The sequence below is a fragment of the Humulus lupulus genome, chromosome 9 (genome assembly GCF_963169125.1).
Source record: "Humulus lupulus chromosome 9, drHumLupu1.1, whole genome shotgun sequence".
NCBI classification, from domain to species: domain Eukaryota; kingdom Viridiplantae; phylum Streptophyta; class Magnoliopsida; order Rosales; family Cannabaceae; genus Humulus; species Humulus lupulus.
Genome location: NC_084801.1, coordinates 159,020,315 through 159,039,016, shown reverse-complemented (window position 1 = coordinate 159,039,016; position 18,702 = coordinate 159,020,315). Strand labels below are relative to the sequence as shown.

At 33.4% G+C, this 18,702-nt stretch overlaps 2 protein-coding genes across 3 annotated transcripts; one reads left to right on the top strand and one right to left on the bottom strand.

The window, feature by feature from the left end:
• Positions 1-9,079: 9,079 nt before the first annotated feature.
• On the top strand, positions 9,080-9,445 carry LOC133800225 (uncharacterized mitochondrial protein AtMg00820-like). Its single transcript, XM_062238180.1, has one exon. The coding sequence runs from the start codon at positions 9,080-9,082 to the stop codon at positions 9,443-9,445; it is 366 nt and encodes a 121-aa protein (XP_062094164.1).
• A 1,713-nt stretch (positions 9,446-11,158) lies between these two features.
• Positions 11,159-15,709, bottom strand: LOC133800798 (protein RAE1-like). Of its 2 annotated transcripts, XM_062238860.1 has the most exons (10): positions 15,284-15,709; positions 14,388-15,198; positions 13,353-13,720; positions 12,694-12,835; positions 12,471-12,551; positions 12,235-12,363; positions 12,072-12,149; positions 11,814-11,885; positions 11,577-11,657; positions 11,159-11,481 (listed from the first exon to the last, which is right to left on the bottom strand). In XM_062238860.1, the coding sequence occupies exons 2-10, from the start codon at positions 14,415-14,417 to the stop codon at positions 11,440-11,442; spliced, it is 1,023 nt and encodes a 340-aa protein (XP_062094844.1). In that variant the 5' UTR covers positions 14,418-15,198; positions 15,284-15,709; the 3' UTR covers positions 11,159-11,439. The 2 variants fall into 2 exon arrangements, with proteins under 2 accessions (XP_062094844.1, XP_062094845.1); XM_062238861.1 differs by having other exon boundaries at positions 11,569-11,657; positions 14,388-15,709.
• Positions 15,710-18,702: the final 2,993 nt, after the last annotated feature.

Below are 18,702 nucleotides of genomic sequence, written 5' to 3'. Positions count from 1 at the left end.
ATCATACCTTACACAATACTCCTCCAAATTTGATTATGTTTGTTTTGTATGAATCCTAGAAGGTATAACGTTCTTTTTTTTTTTTTTTAAATTTGGATGTAGGGCTACAACTTTCATGTTTAACAAAATTTCAAAATTGATCGTCTTCATCGTCAAAAGTTTGTCCCAATGCAAGGAAATTGAAATATTCTTGAAAAAAGTAGCCAGGAAATATACCTACCCTATACTCATCCAAATCCAATCTAGTTTGTTTTGTAGGAATACTAAAATGTAGAACCTTGATTCTTTGGCAAAATTAAGTAGGGCTACAACTTTCATGTTTACCGAAATTACAAAATCAATAGTATTCATGGTCAAAAGTTAGTTCTAATGCGGGATATAGGAAATCGAGATTTCCTTAATAGGGTATATTCACAAAATAGTAGCTGGAAAATATTTTGGTCGTACTTTACCCTATACTCATCTAAATCCAACTCTGTTTGTTTCACTGAATGTGAAAAGGTAAAACCTTCATTTTTTTTCACAAAATTAGGCCTAGCAAAATAGGGATTATGGCCAAAAAAGCTCCAAACTTTCCAAGTACTTTGAATCAGAGCAAGAAAAAATGGAAAAAAAGTTTAAACTTTAAAAGAAGTAAAACATTACCTCTAAAATCACTCTAAACTGAGAGAAAATCCACTAGATCATGCATACACAAGCAAAAAAGAAGTGGTAATTCATACCTTATATTATGTATCTCTTTGTTCTTTTTTCTTCTGAATATGGATTTTTTATCATAAAAGCTCTTAACATTCCAAGTACTTTAAATCAAAGTAGGAAAAAGAAAAGAAAAAAAGGTTAAAACTTAAAAAAAAAAAAAAAAAGTGAAACATTACCTCTGAAAGCACGTTAAACTGAGAGAAAATGCAACCAAGTCATGAATACACTAGCAAAAGAAAGGTGATCATTCATACCTTTTAGTATGCATCTCTTTGTTCTTATTCTCTTCTTGTTAGGGATTATGATTGGAAAAGCTCCTAACATTCCAAGTACTTTAAATCAGAGAAGGAAAGAAAAAGGTTTAAACTTTAAGAGAAGCGAAACATTACCTCTAAAAGCACTCTAAACTGGGAGAAAATGCACTAAATCATGCATATTAAGCAAAAGGAATGTGATCATTCATTCCTTTTAGTATGGATCTCTTTGTTCTTTTTCTCTTTAGGCTAGGAATTATGATCATAAAGGCTTCTAACATTCCAAGTACTAATAAAAAAAAGGTTGCCAAAAAAAATTAAGGTTCTACTTTCTATCATTCCTACAAAACAAACGGAATTAGATTTGCATAAGTACAGGGTAGGGTACGGCCAAAATATTTCTTGGCTACTTTTTTGTGAATATACCCCTTCAAGAAATCTCAATTTTCTATATCTCGCATTAGGACAAACGTTTGACCATGAAGACGGTCGAATTTGAAATTCGGCAACCCTCTTACTATCAGACATGTCATTTGACATCATGGGAAAAATCGTGTTCCAGAGTATCACCTTAAGGATGTTGTGCATCTAATTCTATCTTTACAGAGCAAGAATGGAGGGTTTGCAACCTATGAACTCACAAGATCCTATGCTTGGCTGGAGGTATACATATATATACAGACACAAATACATTGTTTTGAAGCATTAAACTAGGGGGTCATACATGCTTCACTATTTTGGTCATATTCGGCTCTAGAAGTTTTGAAATAACACGAGGGCATAAGCATGTAGAAGACAAGACGTAGGGCCACAATTTTCATGTTTACTGTTGAAGCCAAAAGATGAAGTATCTACCTTCTAGCATTCCTATAAAACAAATGGAATTGAATTTGGATGAGTATAGGGTACGGTATGGCCAAAATATTTCCTAACTACTTTTTTGTGAATATATCCCTTTCAAAAAATCTTGATTTCCAATATTTTACATTGGGAAAAACTTTTGACCTTGAAGATGGTCGATTTTAAAATTTCGAGAAACATGAAAGTTGTAGGCATATGTCTTATCTATATAAAATTATTATAATATCAATTATACTAAACTAGGAAACACTCTCTAATTAATATTTCGATCTATGTATTTGTATATTGCAAAATCTACAAGTGAAAAATTCAACAAAAGAAAATAAATAAATACATATTTGTGCCTATAGGTAAATATTCAATTTTGCCAAAAAAAAAAAGTGAAGGTTCTACCTTATAGGATCCCTACAAAACAAACAAAATTAAATTTGGATGAGTATAGGGTAAGGTACGACCAAAATATTTTATGGATGTTTTTTTTTAGTATACCCATTTTAGGAAATCTTGCATTGGGATAAACTTTTGACCATGAAGAAGGTTGATTTTGAAATTTTGTTAATCATGAAAATTGTAGCCCTATGTCTTATCTTTCATATGCTTCTAAACTCGTGTCATTTTACGACTTCTAGAGCGGGATATGAGAGAAATAATAAAGCATGTACAATCTCGAGTTTTTTGCTTGTTGTAAGTAGATCACTAAAAATGAAATTGTTTCGCAAGTCCTAATTTTGCAAAAAAAAAAAAAAAAAAGATTGTACCTTCCAGCATTCCTACAAAACAAACAGGATCATATTTGGATGAGTATAAGATTGCACTTGTCGCAGGTCATGATTTTGAGCCATTTGTCGCGGGACACATGAAACAAGTGTAAGAATATTGAGTCATTTGTAAGAACATGGGTAACTCCACTAATTACTAATTGATTTTTAGATGAAACCCCATAATTTTTTTCAACACACGACCCTGCATTAATTAATAAGTAAATGATTGTAACTTTTTTATATATAAAAAAAAAATATAACCTTTCTATGAATAAAATTATCATTTTTCTCAAATTTGGAATTATTTTAAGTATAGAACTCATGTAGGTTTGATCTACACTGAGAATCGAGTTTGTTCATGCTTTTCTTGAAACACTCTTCTCTTTCTTTGGCATAACCTTATATACATGGTGTGTTAGCTTAGATCATAAAGACACCAAGAAACAACCTTGAACACTAGATATTAGTGCTAGAGGACCGAGAGGAAAAAACCAGAGAAAACAGAGGAAAGAAAAACTTAGAGGGTGTTTGGCACCTTAACTAAAAAACTGTTTTTTGTTTTTAAAAGCTAAAAACTGTTTTTTGAAAACAAGTAGGGGTGTTTGGCATTGTTTTCAGAAAACAATTTTTAAAAACAAAGTTACAAAAAATAGAAAATTTTGAGAACAACAAAAAGTTGTTTTCTGTTGTTCTCAAATTTTTTTTCCTAACTTTACTTCTTATTTTTCATCATTTTTTCTTTCAAATTATTTTATCTCATTATTTATTACAAATTTTTAAAATATTTTTCTCTTTGTAAATATATTTGTTAATTTTTTATTTAAGATTTAAAAAAAAAAAAAAACTAAAAAAATTGTTTTTAGAAACCATTAACCAAACAACTCTTATTTTTTGAAAACTACAAAAACAGTTTTCTGTTCTCATTTCTGAGAACAAAATTTTGAAAACAAAAAACAGAAAACAATGCCAAACAGGCCCTTAGGGTCTATTTGGCATTGTTTTCTGTTTTTTGTTTTCAAAATTGTGTTCTCATAAATGAGAATAGAAAATAGTTTTTGTAGTTTTCAAAAAATAAGAGGTGTTTGGTTAATGTTTTCTATAAACAATTTTTTAGTTTTATTTTTTTAAAATCTTAAATAAAAAAATTAACAAATATATTTATGAAGAGAAAAATCTTTTAATAGTTTGTAATAAATAATGAGATAAAATAATTTGAAAGAAAAAATGATGAAAAATAAGGAGTGAGAAAGTAAGGAGAGAAAATTTGAAGAAATTGAAATTGAGAACAAAGAAATTGATCTATGCATTAAAAAATGAGAGAGAAGGTGATGAGAAAAAAGTGAAGTGAGAGAAGTGAGTAGAGAGAAAGTGATGAGAGAGGAAATTGCGAGAGAGCAAAAAAGATGAGAGAGAAAATGAGGATATAGTAAGTGATGAAAGAGAAAATGATGACATAATAAATTATGCAATAGAAAATAAGGAGATAGAAAATGATGAAAGATAAAATGAAAAGATAGAAAGTGATAAGAGAGAAAATAGTGAAAAAGTGAAGAGAGAAAATGTAAGGAGAGAGAAAGTAAAGAGGGAATAGGTAAGGAGAGAGAAAGTGATGAGAGAGAAAATAAGGAGATAGAAAGTGATGAGAAAGAAAGTGATGTGAGAGAAAGTGAAGAGAGAGAAACTAATGAGAAAGAAAATGATATGATAATAAATGATGTTAGATAATAATAATTAAAAAAGTGATGTGAAAAAAAAAATAACAAAAAAAAATTGAGAACAACATAAAACAACTTTTTGTTGTTCTCGAAATTTTCTGTTTTTGTAACTTTGCTTTTAAAAATTATTTTATGAAAACAACGCCAAACACCCCAACTTACTTTCAAAAAACTATTTATAACTTTTAAAAACAAAAAACAGTATTTTAGTTAAGGAGTTAAACACCCTCTTATTCTGAATTGAAAATGAATCTCACGTGTTTACAATTTGAGACTGCTGTCATATATATATATATATATATATATAGACAGCTAGTACAACAGAAATGTTAAAACAACTTGGGGCAAAACAGAATTTAGTTAACATAGTAACTAATCACGAAGCTAAACGAGTTAAAAAGTTAACTAACTAAGCTAACTGACTAAGTGTAGCTCTAATACTAGATTGATTTCTTGATTTGCTGTTATTAGGGTGGGACCTATAAACTTTTAAGGGTCTAGTACAAAATATAATATTTTTTTATGATAATTATATAGAAAATTGTATTTTTCTAAATTTATAGACTATTACAGAAAAAGTGATTTTTCTAAAATTTGACTCTTTTGACTAGGGCACTTAGCAAGTCTGACCTATCTTTGCCCAAAGGCAGAGATGGGCCTGGCTATGTTAGTTTACTGTTGAGAACGATTGAAATTGAACCAACCAACTTCCTAGTTGATTAATTGGAGAGATATCTCTTCATAGTGGTAATTAGGCCCTTGAGTTTTATAAATAGTAACAATGTGTTCTAACTTTACAACGTCGGTTAAATTATAAATAAGAAAGTGAGTACGTGGTGAGCTGAACTAAGAGTACTGTTACCCTCTACCCTAACTAATAAAGGGTTTTTTCTCAGCTGCAGTTTCCATTATTTACACTTTGTAACACTAATAAATTAATGGAAGAAGAATGGAGACGGCAGCTAAAAAAACCTCACTAATAAATGGAGGAAAATAGAATCCCTTCAGTATGATGTATGAAAATTTACATTTTTATTCATAAGAGCTTTATATTGAAGAGCCATGCATTGTTAAGCACCAAGTGTAACCTGTGTGCTAACTCTCTCTATGTAAATTGTCTATTATTAGTTGTTATGTTAGTTATGACTGTTACCAAGTTGGTTAAGTCATAAGACTGCAAATTTTTATCTAGTTATTGTTGCATATTCATGATAATTATCAAAGAACAACATTCAAAATTTAATGAGAGACTAAGAGATGAAGAGAAAAGGAGTTAATATAACTTTACAAAAGGAAAAGACTAGAGCCTTGTAAGAAAATAATATTAACTATACTTAGTGAACGTGTCATGACCCTATTGGTGTCTCTTTTTAATATAACAAATCAACCTCTTGCCTTGGATGTTCTCTTCTGTTTTATGCTATTATTGTTATGTGCTTCTTTATTCATTGTCTGATATGAGTCATTGGAGGACCATATTCCTCAACATGGATGAATATCAGAGGTAATTTACCATGAACTTGTAAATGATAGAAACGAATTTTATAAGAAAAATGATGTTTAGACTGTTAAGAGTATTTGTTAGTCAGATTAGTTCTTAGCTCTTGTAACTAATTTCTATTATGCTAACTAATTGTACAATTGTAATGAGTTCCTGATTTATTGTATTTAAATACTCTGTATAGTATTTTTTTTATTCAATGAGAATCGTTTATTCTCTTTCTTCACATGGTATCTGAGCTTCTCTCTCTAGTATACCCATTGATTTCTCTAGTTTGACAGATCTGAGTTTTTTTTTCTTCTTCTTCTCTCTAGTATGCCTTGAGTTTTCTAGTTATCAATGGCAACCACTCCGGCTCTCTCTTCTAGTACAACTCTGGCGACCTCCTCTGCTTCGCCTACGGCAACCTTCACTCCAGTCTCGTTTGCTCATAAACTTGCAACCAGACTTGATGATAGCACCTACCTTCTCTGGAAACCTCAAGTTATTTCTGCCATTAGAGGCCACAAGCTTGAAGATTATATTTCTTCCACCTACCTTTGTTTAATGGTACCAGTAGGATCAACTTCTATACTTGTGGCTCCTATTGTTGATGACTCCACCGATCCTCACATGTATGGTCAGAGTGAGAGCTCAAAAAGAATATGCAGAAAGGAAAAGTGTTTGAGTGAATGAATGCTCTGATCAAATCGATACAGAGCTTGAGCTTCTTGAATTATATTTATACATACTCAAGAGAGCAATACATGAGAGAAGAATGACTATAACATTCTCCTACAATCAAGGAAGTTGTTATAATCTGTTACAATCAGTTAGTGCTAGCTGGCAACAGCTCACACTTAGTTAGTTACCCTTCTTCTAGAGACTCTGAGGCTTCTTTATCCATTGGCTCAATAGTCAGCAGTTTGTCGTATGCTTAACTCTGGTCAGTTTTGGAAATCTATTTTGCCTCTCAGACCGAAGCAAAGCTTGATTAATTCACCACTCAATTTCAGAATATCAAGAAAGTTTCACTCACTCTTAATGACTATTTGCTCAAGGTTAGGTCTCTCATTGATCAACTCAGTTCAGTTGTCCATTACACTTCTCCTAAGGAGCATATTGCTGCAATTTTTCATGGATTGCCTTCTCCTGATTATGATACTTTCATCTTCTCAGTCAATTCTAGATCTGAACCTCTCATTGTGACTGCTCTTGAATCACTTCTTCTTGCTCAAGAACATCGAATTAAGAGGCAACACAAAGATTTGGACTTTGTATCTATGAATTTGGCCAATACTAATTTTTGACCTCGTTGAGGTATGTCTACCAATCCTAGCCGTGGTCATTGGAATCTGTTTGCTACTGGAGCTCGGAATGGAAAAATTTTTGGCAATCAATTTACTTCTAGTACTCATACCTTGGGTTCTCAATTTGGTTCTAATGGCCAGGGTGTGTACTCTTCATCCTCTCTTGGTTTCAATTCTTGCTCTGGTACTACTTTCTCTAGTGCTTGTCTGCTATGCCAAATTTGTCAGAGACCTGGTCACTTTGCATCAAAATGTTACCAACGATTCAATCCAACACTTCCTGGTTTTGGAGCTGATCCAATGATCGATCTCCTAGTGCTGCTTCTGTAATGGTGGCTACTGCTGAAATTGTCTGTGATGAGTCCTGGTATCCAGATTCGGGAGCGACCCATCATTGCACTACTAATGAGAGACATTTGACTCAAAAGGATGAATACCATGGATCTGAACAAGTTCGTATGGGCAATGGAGCTAGCTTAACCATTAAGAATGTTGGTAAGACCTTCCTATCTTCCTTTGACTCCTCTAAACCTCTTGTTCTTAATCAATTGCTTCATGTCCCTAAAATAACCAAGAACCTGAATAGTGTGTCTCAGTTTGCTCATGATAATGGTGTTTTCTTTGATTTTCATCCTAACTTTTGTCTTGTTAAGGATGAGGTCTCCAAGAAAGTGCTGATGCAGGGTATGCTTAGCAATGGTCTATATGCCTTGCCACCTCTGTCTTTGTCTCCTTGCTCTGCTGCTCCATCTAAGTCTGTGTTACAAGAGTCTACTCTGTCTTGTAATACTTCTCAAGTTGTAAACACCAATAATAATGCACATTCTTTATTCAATTTGTGGCATAGTCGTCTTGGGCACCCTGTTGCCAAGACAGTTCAGTCTGTAATGACAAATTGTAATGTTTCTCATAGCAATAAAAGTATCTCAAATTTTTGTTCAGCTTGTTGTCTGGGTAAAATACATAAGTTTCCTTTTTCAAAATCTGATACTGTGTATTCTCAGCCATTGCAGTTAGTTCATTCTAACCTATGGGGTCCATCTCCTATGGTCTCTTCCAATGGATATCGATACTATGTACATTTCACTGATGCCTTTTCTAGATTTACTTGGGTTTATCTTTTGAAGCACAAGTTTGAAGCTATGCAAACATTCATCAACTTTAAGACACAAATTGAGAATGAGTTTAGTTGCAACATTAAGAGCTTCCAATCTGATTGGGGAGGTGAATTTCCAACCTTTACTGAGTATTTAGTTACTCATGGCATCACCCATCGAGTCTTTTGTCCAACTACTCATAAGCAAAACAGTGTTGATGAATGTAAGCACCGACACCTTGTTGAGACAGCCTTAACTCTTCTTGCTCACGCCTCTATGCCACTAAAATTCTGGGATGAGGTTGTTTATGTTGCAACCTTTCTTATTAATCGGCTCCCCTCATCTGTTTTGTCTGGAGCTACACCTCTTTATACTCTTTATTCTCAAGCTCCTGATTACAACCAACTTTGTGTCTTTGGTTGTTCTTGTTTTCCAAACAGAAGACCATATAACAAACACAAGCTTCAATTTTCGCTCTATTGAGTGTACTTTCTTAGGGTATAGCTTGAAACATAAAGGGTATAATAGTCTCTCTCCTACTGGTAGGCTTTACATATCTCGTGATGTTATTTTTAATGAGTTTTTCGTTTCCTTTTGCTAAGTCTACTACTATCTCTAACAATGTTTCCAAGTCTGATTTTTCAGGTTTACCATCTACCTCCATCCTAACTATTCCCACTACAGTATCTAACCCTTCCTCTTCTACCCATTCCGCACTACATTCTTCTCCTCACCACTCTCCACCATCATTCCACCAATCCTCCTCATCCTCCTTCACACACTTGCCTAATTCATCACCTTCATCACATCAACCATCACCACCTTCATCTACTAGTCCTACCCATGCTACTGTCTACCCACAACCAACATAGTCAGCTCCCTTACCAACTAATGCCCATCATATGACTACAAGAGCCAAAGCTGGGGTATATAAACCAAAGGTGCATATCACCTCTAAAGATCCTTTAACAGTTGAAAAAGCTCTTTCCAAACTAGAATGGCATAATGCAATGGCTGCTAAGTTGCTTGCTTTAAAAAATAATAGAACTTGGTCTCTTGTGGAGCTGCCCAAGGGCAGAAAAGCTAGAGGTTGCAGATGGGTATTCAAACTTAAAGAGAACCTCGATGGAACTATTGACAAATATAAGGCACGATTGGTTGCCAAGGGGTTTCGTCAACAATATGGCTTTGATTTCACAGAAACTTTCAGCCTGGTTGTTAGGCCAACAACAATTCGAGTTATTCTAACTATTGCTCTTTCTCGATAGTGGATAGTTAGACAACTTGATATTAACAATGTCTTCCTCAATGACTCCCTCACTGAGGAAGTGTTTATGCAGCAGCCACCGGGGTTTATTAAGCCAAATTCATCTCATTTGGTTTGCAAATTGCACAAAGCTTTGTATGGTCTTAAGCAAGCCCCTAGGGCCTAGTTTGACAAACTCAAAGAAGCATTGGTTCAGTTTGGTTTTCGCAATGCAAGGTCAGATAACTCTCTCTTTATTCGACTTACCAAGACTCACACTACCTTTGTTCTTGTGTATGTCGATGATATACTTATTACAGACAGCTACCCATCTGAGTTAGATACTCTTGTGTCTCAACTCAATTCCACTTTTGCACTGAAAGATCTTGGAGAGATCAATTACTTTCTGGGCATTCAAATGTAGTCAACAAAGGAAAGAATTCATCTTTCCCATACCAAGTATATCACTTACCTTTTGTGCAAAGCCAAACTTCAATTTGCAAATGGGTTGAAGACTCCCATGACAGGGGGAGAAAAGTTGTCAGCCACTGGAAGTGATCCTATCCAAGACCCTAAGGTGTATCGCAGCTTAGTGGGGACACTTCAGTATGCGACAATCACTAGGCCAGAAATATCCTATGTTGTCAATTGTGTTTGTCAGTTCATGCACACACCTTTAGAGTCCCATTGGAGAACTATCAAATGCATCCTTCGATATTTTAAGGGTACTCTAGATTTTGGCTTACATCTCAGGCGGTCAATCTCTCTTGATTTGGTTGGTTTTTGTGATGCTGATTGGGCTTTAGATTCTGATGATAGGAGGTCAACTTTTGGGTTATGTGTTTACCTTGGGCCTAATTTAGTCAGCTGGTCTTCGAAGAAACAATAAACTGTCTCTCGGTCTAGTACCGAAGCAGAATATAGAAGTCTAGCTGGTATCATAGTAGAGCTCACTTGGATACAATCTCTTCTATCTGAGATTTGTGTTCCTATTCAGAGGCCTCCTATTATTTGGTGTGACAATCTTAGTACTGTGTTGATGGCTGCCAACCCAGTTTTACACGCTAGGACCAAGCACATAGAACTTGACTTGTACTTTGTTCGAGGGAAGGTCTTGGCTAAGACATTGATTGTCAAACACACCCCTTCGCATGAGCAAACCGCAGAAATCTTTACCAAAGCCTTATGTAGCTCTTGATTTCTTTTGTTGAGGGACAAATTTAGTGTAGAGTCATAGTCTACCCTAAGTTTGAGGGGGAGTGTTAAGAGTATTAGTTAGCTAGATTAGCTCTTAGCTCTTGTAACTAATTTATGTTATGCTAACTAATTGTACAGTTGTAATGAGCTGCTGATCTATTGTATTTAAATACTCTGCATAGTATTTTTTATTCAATGAGAATCGTTTATTCTCTTTCTTCACATAGACAAGGACCATACAATCTATTTATAAAAAAAGGTAGCTGAAAAACACTAGTTTCTCACCAAAAGTGGAGATGAATAGTAGCATGCGCTTGTACTAAACATATATAATGCAATTTCAATGGTGTGCGAATACACTTTATTTGGTTTAGAAGTTTCTCTTATCAAAGATATGGAAATGAAGAAACAACTGTATGGCCTAAGATTTTTGTTAGCATAGAGAGTTATCAGAAGGCACCATTTCAAAATACTAAAACAGTTTTGGTGTGTTTTAACTAAGAAAAATAATATTGATGTAATGATTCATATTGACAAGTGGTCTAATAGGAGAGATCTTTTTATTGAATGGAAAATGTTTACAAAATATAACACTTTGGAAAAGGAAAAAACTGTACTATTGGGATCTCTAAGAACATTAAACATATAAGTAGATAAGCAGAGAAATAAGAATTACAAAAAAGCTAAAGGAAGCTGGACACATACATATAAATAGGAGCTCTTTCTCAGTATGACTAAACAAGATTTAATACTCATGTCTAATTAGTAATTGACTCTAGAATATCTTCTTTGTCATCTGATATATATGAGCTATGTCACTTAATAAAACCCGGTTCCAAATTGTGGTTTGACATGAGATTCCTGCATCCAAAATATTATAAGCAAATATTTAAAAAAAAAAGGTCTCTCTCATTTATAATCCAAACAAGCAAAACATTAGAATTATACCTTTATACCTTTGGGAAATGCAAAAAAATTTGGGACTTTGATGTCCCTGGATCTTGTTCAACTTCACCTTTACTCCAGTCGTAACACACCTATACATGTATATATATAGACAAGTTGTGAGTAAAACACTTCATTACTCAATAAATACAACATAAAGATGTGAGATACACTTCAGAATTTAATATTATGAGAAAGACTTATTTGTATTATTATTTAGCATCTTTTTTTCTTTCATATAGACTCACCGAGTAGACAAATATTGAACCGTTGTTGTTGAAGGTGGCACATGATACTGGTTGATTGCACTTTGCGATGGTCTGAAAAGTACATTAAAAAAAAAGATTAACATGTATCCAATTAGCCAAAGACAAAGTAAACTTGGGGACAAGGCCGAATATTATTATGGGCATTTGAAGTACTACTTCTAAAGGACCAAGAGTTGCCCTGGCAATGTCTTCATTTGATTAAGCTGAAAATTAACCTTTGGACTTGTGTTTATATACCTTGAGTTTTTGTTTGCTGTTCTTATCCCATATGGTAACAACACCATCAGAGCCTGCAGTTGAGAATGTGTGATAAACCTGCAAAAGAAAGTGAATAATTATGCAAAAAAAAAAAAAAAAACTCCGCTAATCTCATATATGCTGGCATATCATGAAATCTTACAGGTTGGAAGTTTATGGAGTTGACTGAGTACAAAGTGTTTCCATCTTTGTGACTCTTGAAAGTATAGTTCTTATATTGTTGTGAGAAGTCAAAATGTTGCACACCAACTCTTCCTTCTATTGAGCCAACCTAAAGAAAAATTTAAAACCAGATAGTCAGTCATTTAACAGAAAAGAAAAAAGCTGAAAATGGAACTTAGAATTATGACTATCTTGTGAGAAAGTAAATAGATATACCAAGAAACCCTGGTTATCAGGAAAGATAGCAACACATCTTGTCTGGTAAATGAGGGGTGAGGGGAATCTCCTCATTTCAACCTGTGATGACATGTTCAAAGTTATTGATTAGAGCATAACTTTAACATAAATAATCTAAGTATATTATTAGATAATGTACTGAAGTATGTGCCTCTAAAATTGTTCATGTAGTCATAATGATGATACAAGAAGCATTAGTTACCTGAGGATTTCTCAAGTCGAAAACTATCAGAGTTATATCTGCAGTGCCAACAACCATGAAAGGATGTCTCACTGATAATGTGTAGCAACGATCAGGAAGTGGCTGAGTATGCACTGGACTTGCCTGCCTAATATCCCAATACCTATAAAAGATGATACAAAAAATGAGAAACAGTATTAAGAAAAAACAAGTACATATATAAATATAGAACAATGGCAGTAAACTCTCTGAATTTTCATGGTTATCCCAGTAAAAAGAAAGGAAAAGAAAGAGAGATCATATTTCTTTTTGAACTGCCATAGGCCATATAGGTAACTTTAACATTACAAACACACTAGAAAAAAGAGTAGGAATCCAAGTGCAGAAGTCAATGACCAATCAATGCTAATCAAACGGCCAATACACATCATCGGCTGTTTAGTTCAAAATGCAAACAATATGCTGCCAGAGACCAAAATACTTCATGGGAAATTATAAAGCTACATCCCAGTGCCAGTATTACTCTCAACTTAGTTTAGAGCTACTAACTTCAGACACTACTCTATAAAAGATTTTGACTTGTAACATAGCCAACTGTTTAACTTAAAAACTAACATAAACACTATATATGTACAAATAAATGTTAAGGAATGTAAATGAAGAAAGAAAAGAGTGCATACTTTAAGGTCCTGTCCCAGCTTCCTGTGACCAAGAGCTCCATCTCTGGAATCCAAGCAAGATCTTTGATGGGGGCATGGTGAGTGGCGACGGTCGTTGGCTGGGCATCAGGTGTCGTCAAAGGCCACATTTTGACTTGGTTGTCGCAGCCACCAGAGAAAACGATTGTTCCATCATCGTTCCAAGTGGAGCACAGTACAGGTTGCTCATGAGATATTGAAGCCTTGAGCCTAGTCTCAGTCGTACCATTGCTACTATTGTGCTTTATTTCCCAGCACCTAACTTCATTGTCCCATGACGTTGCCACCAGCAAATCGGCCTTTGGACTGAAACTCAAGCTCGAAATTGAGTCGTTTGGAGGTTCAGCTACCTAAACAAGGAAAATAAAGAAAAGTAAGAAACAAAAACCATATTGACTTGTTATTATTACAAGTAATTAATAAGAATAAGTCTATTTGGTTCTTAATAAATGTTGTTTTGTCTATGAAATATAATTCATTTTTTTACCCATTTGATTTGTAATAAAGGTAATGATCATTGATTTTATTTATTTTCTTTTCATCCATTTTTAATAATAATATCAAAGTGTGTTAAAACAGATGTAAAAAACTTATAATGAGTTTATTTAGAAAATGGTACGAGGAAAAAAGTTTATATAGAGGAGAAAAAAGTTGTATTAATAATTAACAATAATGATAATATTGACCTAAAAATAATGAGAATGTCCATGGAAGATCCCAAAAGTTTGGTGGCCTGCCTAGCTGCCCTTTGTCGTTTGTATAAGAACGAATATAAAAACAATAGTACATTGAAAAAAAAAGAGAGAGAAGAAGTAAACGACAACAACTTTCAGCATAGACTCAAAACGACAATAGCTTTAACGACCACTGGAAAACGACATGAATTGGGAAAAAGAAAGAGTCAAAGTCCCTACATATCCAATTCAAGATTCCAATCCTTTTTTCTTTTGCTTGAGCAAAACAGAACAAAATTTAAGAAAAAGAAGAGAGAATGGACTAGATTTAGAAGAGACATACCTGGAAGCATTTGTTGGGGTTGGTAACCATTTGCGAGTGATGAATTTAAAGAATCAAAGAAAAAGAGAATGAGAATGAGAATGTGTGTTGATTGAATTCCCTATATGATTCAAGTATTTTATACTTAGTAGAGATATCACCCGCGTAGCGTAGCTATAACGCTTTTTCAGCCTTGTAACTACAAATAAATATTTCTTCTTCTTAAATTATATTATATGTTTCATTTCATCCACTAACTACAAATAAGTATTCTTGTTAAATAGGGAAAATATTTGTTTTGCCTTACTCGAATACTCGATGGTCATTATATTTTGTTAAATAATATTTCAAACCCTAACTTTTGTAAAAATTGATCAATAGTACGAGTATAATTTTGGTCAAATATTTTTTCAATAGGACCGAAATAGCCTCGCATTCTGATTTAGTTTATTAATTAAATAATTAAAAAAAAAGATTTTAAAATAATATATTAATTAATTTTAAAAATAAAAATATGATATACAAAACAAAATACAAATCTAAACTCAAACCTCAAACTATATCCAATAAAAAAATCAAAATAGTCAAACGTTTTCTTTCTTCTTCCATTGCTTCTTTTTGCAGGTATGGTGGTCATGTATCTGAAACTGGATAACCTGCCAGAGAGGGAGCTCATGGATATAAAGTCAGAGAACTCGCCGGAGACGGAGGCCATGGATCTAAAGCCGGAGAACTCGTTGGAGATGGAAGAAGACCCAACCACCCTCCTCATGTCAATTCCAAGTCCACGCTCTCCCTACCTGGAACCTGGAAGCGGCAGCGGCGTCACCACCTACACACGGTTGAGGGCTCAAAAAACACTTGGTAAACGTGGATCAAAAGTCGTTGGAACCATTTACGGTGGTGGTGTAGCTCACCTCCCCGTGGATTGGCTAGATTGAGGCCTAGAAATCTCATAATTTTTGAGATTTTGACGAGACTCCTCCCTCTGCTCCAGCAACGATTGAAGCCAATTCATGGCTAGGTTTTCTTCATCTCAACATTATGAGTTCACCTGTACCACCCCCTGGTCAAGATGCTACCAGAGATCATCGAAAAGTGGCTTAGAAGCCATGACAGCGCACGACTTCAGCAAGCTCGTTGAGGCGGAGGGTGGCACGTCAGGTGGCTGAATCACAGGGGTAGGGTTTTCAAGGGTCAACGCTTCTCATGGTGGCATGCGTGTGATCGGACGATGGCTGGAGGTGCCTCGATCGGGGCTGGGCAGAGATATGCAAGAAGAGAGAGAGAGAGAAAGAGAGAGTCGAGTGGGGAGAGAGAAAGAGGTTCCGGGTTTTTTTATTTATCTATTTTTTAAAAGATAATTATAAAAGAAAATTCATTTTTATAAAATTAATTTTATACATTAGAAAAAAGAAAATTCATTAAAGGAATTAAAAAAACAGAAAAATAAAAACAACAAGGGGATTTTAGTCCTATTGAAAAAATGTTTGACCAAAATTAGGCTCAAGTATCATATTGTACTATTTTACAAAACAGATGGTCTGTTTTGTCATTTAACAAAACATAGAGGTCAATTAAGTATTCGGGCAAAACACAAGGGTCAAAATAGTATTTTTTCTATTAAATATTAAGAAATAAAAATTATTTATAAGTACATCACTCTCAATATTCTATATTACTTGCTTATTAATTAGATCATTTAGATTATCTAATCTTAATAAATAGTTTTTTCTTACATAATTTGGTTTTTACAAATAGATGTATATTGTTATTTTACTAATGAGTTTAGATCTAATGAGATTTTTTTATTTTAAATAATTTATCTTTAGTTGCTCTTATATTGAATTAAAAAATGTGTTTTTTTATGTCAAACATGTTTTATTGTTTTTAGGGAATTTTTCAAAATATGGCTTTTATGTTATCATTGTGCAAAAATATGGAAATTATATCTTTGCTAATTTGTATGGAAAATTTTATTAATGACAAAAAAAAAGTATGGGAAATACAATTATTAGCTAACTAAATATGGAAGCTAAATTTAAAACAAAAACACATAAGCCAAATAAGGGTACTATTGTAAAATTAGCATTGCATTTTTCTCTCTCTCTCAAACCCCAGCCACACAAACCCTTTCTCTCTCCAAACCCACCCACACAAACCCATTCTCTTTCCAAAACCCAGCCACACCATCCCCTCCAACTTCGGCTGGCGCAATCCCCTCCAGCTCCGCGCGACCCCAACTGCGACCCCATCCAGCACCGACGACCCTCCGTTTGAGAGCCCCAACCGTTCGAGACCCCAGCTCCACCCATGCCCCACCATCTAAACCTAGGTGCAATTTCGCACCTCTTCTGCGGCGTTACTCCGAGCCCATCCCCACGGCAACCCATGCCTAGACGCGAACCGCCCTCCTCATCTCCATCTTCGTTGTCGATCCCGAGATCCATCGCCACCACTTTGCAACCTAACCCCGAACCCAACACTTCAAACTAAGAACCAAGAACCCGAAAAGCTCCTCCCTAGCCTCGTCGCTCCTAGGCGAGTCCCAGCCCTGACTACCGGCCATTTTCATATTTAATTTTTTTTTAGATCTAAATATTTTTTATATTTTCGAGGTGATGCAAGGAGGTGGTCTGAGTGGAGGGTCGGCAATGAGAGGCAGGCGTCGACTAGAGTTCTTGGTGAGGGAAGATAAGAAGATGGGAGAGAGAGAAATGAGGTGGATCTGTTTTTTTTTTTTTTCTATCTTCAAGTATGTGGGAGCTGGTTATCTTCCCGTTCTTTGTGTGTATATTTCTAGGGGTAACTGGTTACCTTCCAGTTCTTTGTGTGTATATTTCTGGGGGTAACTGGTTACCTTCATATTCTGATGTGTGTGTGTATTTCTGGGTTCTATATGGTAACAGGTTACTAAAATCATGGTTACTTCTTCTTCTTTTCTTAATGAAGTGCTCTTCCTCTCAGAGTAACTTGTTATCCCTCCTAGTACATGTTATTTAACCTAGCTCTATAATTTTTTTTTACATAACTATCAAAGATTAATAAAGTAATTTGTTACCTTACCCAGGATTTGAAAAAAGAAACGTATAATCTAAGAAAAGGAAAAAAAATGTTCATAATAAATAAAAAATAATAATAAACATAATTCATATTACCAAAAAAAATTGCAAAACAATCAAAGAAAAAATTAATATAAAATTAATTATATAAAAATAATATATAAAAAACAAATAAGCTAAAAAAAATAATAATCAAATTACAAAAAGACCCTTTCAAATTAATACAACTTGATTAAAAGTAAAACTATGGCATGAACCAACTTTTATACAAAAATATGAGAAAATAAACTCGTAAAAGTGAAAATTCTTAAAAAAAAAAAGGTCATATATTAACTTTTTTTTTAAAATAAAATTATATTTTTTCACACTCTATTAAAAATTTCATATAAAATATAATTTTCTCTTTAGTTCGTGGAAAAATATATTTTTAATGTATTGAACTTCCCTCCTCTTATTGGGCTTTTTATTCTTAAAAAAATCATTTTAACTAAAAATATGAGAAATTTATTTGTTTAATTTTTTTTCTATGAGAAATATGAAAAAAAAATACATGTAGTACCTAGTTTTAGTTAGCCCATTTTATTTTTATGCAAAATTTTAAAATTGTTAATTAATATCAACTATTCTAATCATAATAACGATTTTACATTTTCTAGACTTTAAATGTAAATCACAATCCACCACTAGGCTTTAAAATCTAAACTACAAATCAAAAACGTAAACCACACGTTCATACATATAAACTACAAGCCTAAAAATATAAACCAATTGCATTTTAGTCACTAATTGTGAGTATCAATTGTAAAAATAAAATATGTGGCTATTTATGATTAATGAATGATAAAAGTGGGTAATTTTAAAAAAATATATAAAAAAAATAGTGAAAATTATGTGAGGTATGACTATTTTTACTTTCATTTCATAAATATAAAAATTTTAAGATTTTTCTTAATCTATGACTTTTTTCTAACTTAAACTAATTGTGTGAGAAAATATTTCCAGATTTTTAAGTTTTTTCAAAATAAAGCCATATTTTATTTATTAGTTTGGTGTTTAGAGATTTGTGTTATTATTTTTGGTATTTTTGTCATTACATCTCATCTATTCATTTTTTAAAATATATATATATATATCTACTTTTAACATATATCATTTTTTTTCTTTTTTTTCTTTTACAAAAAGAAATCTTTTTTTTTATTATTATTTGCCCTTAGTTGGCTTGTATTTGGTATGAGAAATTTCATGTTATATGCATAATAACTTAGTGAAATTTT

What these genes read in the sequence shown, in the direction of transcription:
- LOC133800225 (XM_062238180.1), top strand. Translation starts at nt 9,080, where the DNA reads ATGACTACAAGAGCCAAAGCTGGGGTATATAAACCAAAGGTGCATATC.
- LOC133800798 (XM_062238860.1), bottom strand. Translation starts at nt 14,417, where the DNA reads ATGGTTACCAACCCCAACAAATGCTTCCAG. An exon ending in TCGACTTGAGAAATCCTCAG is followed by an intron (nt 12,552 to 12,693) that starts GTAACTAATGCT and finishes ATGTCATCACAG; the next exon opens with GTTGAAATGAGGAGATTCCC. An exon ending in TTTTTTTGCATTTCCCAAAG is followed by an intron (nt 11,482 to 11,576) that starts GTATAAAGGTAT and finishes TTTTGGATGCAG; the next exon opens with GAATCTCATGTCAAACCACA.